The sequence below is a fragment of the Cynara cardunculus genome, unplaced genomic scaffold, assembly GCF_001531365.2.
Source record: "Cynara cardunculus var. scolymus isolate 2C unplaced genomic scaffold, CcrdV1 Un_Scaffold_9644, whole genome shotgun sequence".
Classification (NCBI taxonomy): domain Eukaryota; kingdom Viridiplantae; phylum Streptophyta; class Magnoliopsida; order Asterales; family Asteraceae; genus Cynara; species Cynara cardunculus.
The window spans coordinates 1-7970 of NW_020205141.1; the positions used below are offsets into that span (position 1 = coordinate 1).

The 7970-nt window shown below is 31.5% G+C and overlaps 1 protein-coding gene across 1 annotated transcript; it reads right to left on the minus strand.

The window, feature by feature from the left end:
• Positions 1-2653: 2653 nt before the first annotated feature.
• On the minus strand, positions 2654-4774 carry LOC112505306 (aluminum-activated malate transporter 8-like; the record flags this gene model as incomplete). Its single annotated transcript, XM_025109234.1, has 6 exons — positions 4501-4774; positions 4153-4293; positions 3785-4057; positions 3603-3700; positions 3187-3327; positions 2654-3075 (listed from the first exon to the last, which is right to left on the minus strand). Coding segments are annotated over exons 1-6 (1349 nt in total), but the record flags the coding sequence as incomplete, so codon positions are not given.
• Between the last annotated feature and the right edge of the window lie 3196 nt (positions 4775-7970).

The window sequence follows — 7970 nt, forward strand, 5'->3', positions numbered from 1 at the left end:
AATACTTAATTATTATCTTTATAAAATGTTATATTATTAAACCAAAAATAAATTATTTCATTATTAAACTTAAATTAACTTATAATAAAAAAATAAATAAATTACATAAAAAATGAGAACTTTTAAATAGTTCATTTGATATTAACATTGATATTTTTTTTCAAGTTTTTTATGATATCTACAAATTTATATTTTATTCAAAAATAAAATCACTATTGTTTTCTTAAAAACACATAAAATCATATTATAATATCGACAGAGACAAATAATAAAATAGAACATTAAAATCGAGATGTGTCTCACTGCATTGCTCGAATACTCTTATATATATATATATATATATATATATATCTAATATTTTTGGTTTCATGAGTTTACATGTATTCATGGTTTCATAAATCAAATCACTCAAACGAAAAGTGTATAGAAGAACTGACATGTAGAATTTTATCAAAGCTTTTGGGGTTAAATTCTTTAAACTTCGACATGTATTCTCTCTATAAAGTTTAGTATAATCGAACGTATTTGATAGATTAATCAAATCGCTTCGGTAACAATTCAATGTTAATTGGCATCTTTATTCGACGACTTGAATCCATCTAAGCATTTCACACCTTGTTTAGAAAAAGCAAATTCGATTGTTGTTTAATCTTTGATATCGTTTTCACTCTATCAAAAAGATCAACGATTGATTCAATGAGATCGCCGTATATCGAGAGGGCTCGAAAAGCAATCAAACTTTATAAATCGTTTGTTGATAATTTAAACTTACAATCAAAGTCATAATTAATACACATATACGTGTCTTAAACTATTCACATATGGATTTAATGTATATGCATTTATGAGAGTATTTAATTCCATTAAAAAAATATAAACTAGTAATTGAGCATCTAATACATATTCTAATTCGAAGATGCATAAAATTAAACAAAAGAGTACTACTTAACGCTTAAAAACACTATGGGGTTGTTATTTGCATCCCCAACTATTAAAAAAGTAAAAAAAAAAACCTATAAATAACATTAAATGACCTAAAAGTTTGAAAAGTTTTTTCTCTCTCTGATGTCCCCTTTCTCTCTTACTTTTTTGTTTTGTTTTTTAATTAATAGATAATAATAATTTGTTAATTTGTAGTAATTATAATTTTTATTTGTATTATATATTAATCAAATTTAAAACCAATAAAGTGGAAAAACAATAAGCTTTGTTATTTATAAAAAATAATATGTCATTTATTTTATAATTTACAAATTTTAACCATATGTATATAGTCATATTGTTTGTCCTTATAAAAACTTTAAAGATTCATATGCAAATTCTTAATTTTCATTTTATATATATTTTCATAGAATATATCATTAATCTTTCTGCAACTTAAAAATTCATAAAATAATTCATCATTTTTTTCGACTTTAAAACTTAAGAAGTAATAAATCAGTTCTTATTTACGTTTTTGAATATTCAAATAATAATTTCATCAGTTTTAACAATTTCTAAAAATTCATACAATAACTCATCAATTTAAAAAAAAATTCAAATATAAATTAGTTTAAATTGTATTATGTTTTTTTTATAAAACACAATATTGTTATAACAAAAATATATAGATTTTTTTTTTGAAAACACAACCTTATAGGTGGTTGGAAGAAAAAAAAATTGACTTATGGAAAATGTTAATAAACTTAATGTTAATTTAATGAACTTAATATTAGTTAAGTGAAGTGATATGTATTTTACTATGACATCAGATCAGTTTTATAACTCCTTAAACTTCTTAAAGTTGCACTCATTTCCACCAAATGAGCATCGGATAAATGTTTTTGAAACGGGCTTGTTGATTTTCTTCAAGATACAATGTGATACTACATTATTTAACTAGTATAGGTAGTATGACATTTTTCCCACTTCGATTGAGTCCTCCGTCGTGGTATAAACCTGTTGCTTTTACAATTAGGTACGTTAACAGTAATCATTACGTCAAAATATCTTTGGCATAAGGGCACCCGATGCCTTCTATTGTGCAAAATTGGTTTCGTTTCAAATATGATTGTGTACACGCATGGGCTACTCCGTACATGATCCGAATAATAAGTACGAGCAACTGTTATCAAGTAATCGTATTACGGAATTTACTTCACTTGATTGAGTTGTAATATATATTTTCAGATTTTTTGTACTTTATTTGTTGATTTATTAATTAACTTATTTTGATGATCATTTTTGTATTAAATTATTTTATCTTTATAACTTTAAATATTTATTTTAAAAAATACATATATAAATTATTAGTTAATTAACAAAAATTCAATACAATTAAAAAATTAAAAAAATAAAATTAGAAAATAATGTTGAAAAAAATTATAGAACATAAATTTTTGAAAAAAAATTAATGAAAAAAATAATTTATTGGTTGATTTTGACATAAGAGGATTGCACTTTACCAATAAAGAGGGGTGCATATATCCTTACCAAAACACTATTTCAAACAGAAAATCCATCTTAATAAGTTAATCAGTGCTACATTATTATTAGCACGTATATATATATATATTATATATATATATACACATACATGCATGCATGTTAGAATGCATGCATATATGTTTCATTACATTTTTGCTTTTGTCCAGCTTCGATCCTTGTGGGTTACCTTAATTCGGCAACATTTCCAGGCATATTAGAAACTGTTATAGCCGTCCAGTCTCTTTTATCATCATGAAAAGTCCCATTTTGATCGATTGCGATGTCCTTGGGCTTCTTGAAGAGGGCTTGTTTAGAGAGTTCTTCGATATCCTCAGAAATCGTTTCGACACATTTTATGACATCGGATAGTGTTGAAACGGTTGCGATAACCGCTATCATTTCTACCATGTCCCACTTCTCTATCATTGAAGCTTGTAATGTGATATTGAGTTCGTCTACTGCCCTTTTGCAGTTCTCCATATGAATAGCTGAAGCAGAAGGATGCATCATTAGTTTCATCGATAACCCTAATTCTTTCAAAGCTTTTCCTACTTCTGAGCTCACTTTCATCAATGGTTCTTGAATTGTTTTCTGAAATTCTGAAGGCACCTATAGAGGAAAACATGAAGTTAGCGACCATGGTATATGTATGTATATATATATATATATATATATATATTATACAGAAGAAAAATATAAAAGCAAATAAAACGCTCATACTTCAACTGCATCAAGATATCCATTGAGAGCTTCGATATGGTATGCACATCGTCGTGTGGAAACCCCAATCTTCAAGTATTGTTTCCACGGATGACGAAAGAGAAATTTTCCATGCCCTACTTCCCACCATGCGAAATTTGCCTGTTTCCAAACATTAATCATATCAATATATAAATATTTAACTTTTTCTAATTAAGCAGAATATCCAACCCGTTATGTGAGTCGACTAATCCTAGAACGGCCACATGCTTTGCAGATAGCTCGGAGTCACCGCATTTGAACCTCCGTGACCATAAGAGGATTTTTATTCCTCCTTAGATTTGAACCTGAGGCCTGTAGGTACTTTTGACCTTTGGGAGATGAATTTCAAAAACGAAGTATTTAAAAAAGAAGAGCATCCCTGCATGTATACTAACCAAAGATTCTTCCGCAAGTTTAGAATTAGAGACACTTTTATAAGATGTTAGAAATGATCTGTCACCCTCAAAAGTTCTGTAGTATTCACCCCCAAATCCTATATATAAAACGTCGTAGTGTTATTATAATTTTTAACTCGTTAATTAATTAAAGAAAATAAAAAAACTAATTAGAAATTCACCTTCTAGGAAGCTTGCGAGCTTCTCCAAGTTAAGAACAATGAGGTTATGCAGATCTTCACCAGCCCACACGGGACAAATACATATGGTGACGATTATACACGTTACACCACCGAAAATGATCGTTGATAAGCGTTGGTGAGCAAACTTCATGATTTTATCAACCCGATAACCCGTAACAGCCACCATGCTAAAAGTCAAAATAAATAACAAAATCCCATAATCGTATCTTCTCTTAATTGCAGGACTGAATCTTGAAAATGTGGCACAAGCAACTGCATGAGCAAGTTTCAAATCAAAAATTAATTATAAAGCTATGAGTTGTATGTATTCTTTGTAGAGATTAATTAATGAACCGCGAGGACTTTACCTAAGACGAAGACAAGGCAACCGATAACAATCGGCTTAACGATGGTCCCGAATAAGCTGGCAAAGGATTCGGCCCCAAGACCTAATGCACCGGCTATTAGAGTTGCAAAACCTCTATTCATACCTTTGCTGAAAGTTGCACCTACTCATAAACGGAAAAGAATCATTTAGAATACCAACTTCAAATTAAGTACCATGCTTCACACTGTATAGATGAATGATCGTTAGTGTATTTTTAAGTTTTTCATATTTTTGTGGTTTTTTCCTTAAAAACACATACGCATATATATGTATATATGTATATATATGAAATTAGAGTGTTACAATGAATGTATAATTAGTTGCTCACCGACGGTGTACTCAAAAACCACAGCGACGGTCAAGATAGCCCACATTCCGGCTTCACCCATGCCGTTATAGAAGGGCTGAAGATAGTAAACCATGGAGACCAATGTGATGGCTAATGCCACCTTCAACGAGTGTACAATCCTTCTCGGATCATCTTCTCCAATCTTCTTGAATTCAAGTATGACATGCTTCATCTTGGAAACAGAGGTAGCGAAAAGGGTACTGCTAGGGTTTTGATGGGATGATGATGATGGTGGTGAAGAACCATTCTCCATTGCCATATATATTATATATCTAGGTGGTATATATAAGAGGGAGATGGGAGAGAGCTTATAAACGGTAAAGCCTTAATATATATATATATATATATATAGGGGCTTAATCAAATGAGAACTGATTTGTTTGTGGTAACTGTGAGAACCAATCTCAACCATATATTATAAAAATCAATGGATATAATTAAAAAGAATATTAATTAATATATTTCTATAAATAAATTAATATTATTTAATGAAATTATATGAATAAGGGTAAGATCGTCATTTTACAATTAAATTTATTGAGTCGGATACAAAACGCGCGCTCAAATCCGTTAAGATTCTTGTTCTATTCGAATCCTAATATGGTAAAGATACTTTCTTCTATTTGAACGGAGAGGTTATCTTAAGCCCTAGTCTAATCGCAACTGCAAGTGTATACATAGACGATGGAGGAAGGCGAAGGAAGAGGTATAATCGATTTCTGTTCTTCATTTTCAATATGAATAATCCCGTAACCCTTGATTATGTAATGTGGAATGGTACAGGAAGAAGGAGCGGTAGGTTGAAGGCGAAATCGATGTTTACCTTCTCAAATAAATCAAGCACACCCATTGACCTAGACGACGATGTTGAAGTCGAGGTTGATACTATAGCCATCGAAGAAACAGGTATCATCCCWTTGCATTTCCTAACACGATTTTAGTTATAAAAGATCAGTTTTAGGTTATAGTGTTGGTGGTTGTTTGTTTAAAACACTATTGAATCAATGGATATATGTTTTTCAGAGTAGTATTTTACCACATTTTGATAATCAATTTGTGCTACATTGTGGTACAATTAGTTTTGATCATGTTCTTTATATAAAAGTTGTGATACACTGTGATCCTTGGGTTTCTTTACAAGTTTTGGTGTCTTTTCTGTAGTTTCTTGAACCAGACCTACCCCCTCCCTTGAGGCCTTCAATCTCAAAGCAAGATTGCTCCTGTAAATGTGTGAGGCAGATAGTTGAAGAAAAATAGAATAGATTTCTTAGTAAATTGAAACATCAACTACCACATGCAGATACAATAAACCAAAATAAGGACATGCTTATCTCTTGGGCTCAATCCCGAAGGTTGCATTGGTGTCTGTAATCTTAAAATTATGTCTTTCCTATAAATCATCAAACAATCAAATCAGATACTTGTGACATATGAACCAAGTGGTTATGGAAATTTTATCCAATTAAGCTCTTGCACCAAGAAAGAGATCTCTAGATTCTGGACTAAGTTAAGAAACAATAACATTTCAAGTTTAGCCTAATGGGGAAAGATGACAACCAAGCCAGATTTAAGGACCAGTTCTTGCTCTGACTTACTCAGATGAAGATCCAAAAGAATGATACAACAATGTGATGTCTGCTAATAAGCTGATAACCAGCTGTTTTCCAAGTCAACCTAAAGATCTAACTTCTAAGTCATCAAACAGATTAAGTTTTAGCAAAGGTCATATTTGTACTGTTATTGAGATTGACATACATGGGTCTGGGATCCTAATAGGCTAAGACTGTCTTAAACTCCGATGTAACCTAATACTAAGTTTGTATTAGTGGTCCCACTACATAATAAACCTATTTCCTAAAACAACCAATTGCCAAGAACAATTATCAAATTGAGAATATAAGGAACATAACCATTTATTTGCCATACACCATCTAAATGAAACTTCACTTTTCTAAACCAGATGCTTTTTCATGTTGCTTCTACATTTAGATGTTAGTTTACTAAAGTACCATATGCAGACTCGAAGGATGCTACTTCAGAAAAATCAACGAATCCCAGAGTATATATTTATCAATTCTTTAAGATATGTATCTCATTCTCTGAGGTAAAGGTCCTCTTCAACCATGCCACCTACTTTGATTCTAGTCTATAAAACCAATTTCCTGTTGATAACCTTTAGGCATGTATCATCAAGGTTTTGACTAGAAAGTTCGTCAGGTCCCACTTTTGTTGCAATATAATCCACCAAGTAATCTTTTGCAAGAACAAATGCTTCAAATAATTTACAACTTGTCACAAATCTAACTCAGAGATTTCAGTTTCTAGACCATAACAAATATGCCATAATGCACTAAAATCGAATACCCAATAAAATCAAGAATTTCGGGTTTTAGATCAATAAAACATAAAATAGGCATTTTTTTTCTATTATAGAAACCCAAGTGTGATGTTACATTGTGTTAGATGCAATTTAAGAGGTGGTAGCTTAGTTTCAAATTGCATCCAAGACTTTAGTGCTGACTAGTTTTCTCCAAATGCATTTTGAAGTCAGCTTGTGCTAAAAGACGTACCCTTTGTCATCAAAGCTGTGATTGCTTGCCATCCATATAACAAGTACTTGTCTAGTATTCCGGTTTTTGTATTCATTATGTACCATCAATCAGATGTGTCACACATTCCTCTGTAGTGCTTCTTAAATATGTCAAATTCTYAAATAAGAGGTTGTGAATTAGTGTTCTTGCTACGCCTATGGTGCAATTTCAGCATGGAGTGTATTGATCATGGGGTAGAAATCAACATTGGGGATACCCCAAAAAGATAGTTTCAAGTATCTAGGCTCCATGATTCAGAAGAAGGGAGACATCCACGTAACACATCTCATGTAACTAAAGTAGAGGGTTTCCACAGGAGTGTTGTGTAACAAGGAGGCCCCAGTAATATTAAAAGATAAATTCTACGGGCCATCAAACAAGCTATATTCAGATGTTGTAAGGGTTTGAGAGGAAGGTCTGATCCAGAAGTTTGTTGCACGAGTTTGTGCTCTSGAAACATGTATTTATTGTTTTGTTTCTTGTTGTGCTTAGTTGCTTACATTATAGTTGTGTGCCCTTCATATACAGTAGCTGGTTTAAGGCTTAACCTGGCACCTTTTAAGTGTTTTACAAATCCTGTCTTAACGAGTATCATTGCATTTGTGTGCTTGTTTTTGTTTATAGCTCCCTTTTTTTTGCGGCTGGGTTCTTATTTGTCCGTGAAATGTCTCCGGAAAGTTGTTAATACCAATAATATGTCCGAGATTGCTAAACTTGATTTTGGTCTTGTTTATATGCAACAAATTTCTCAATCCTTGGTGCACTGTAGGTGCTTAATGTTGGTTACAGGATCTTTTTTGCTGAAAAGAACCCTTCAAAAACTTCATTTTTCTCTATTTTAGAGAAGTTGTTGGAGAT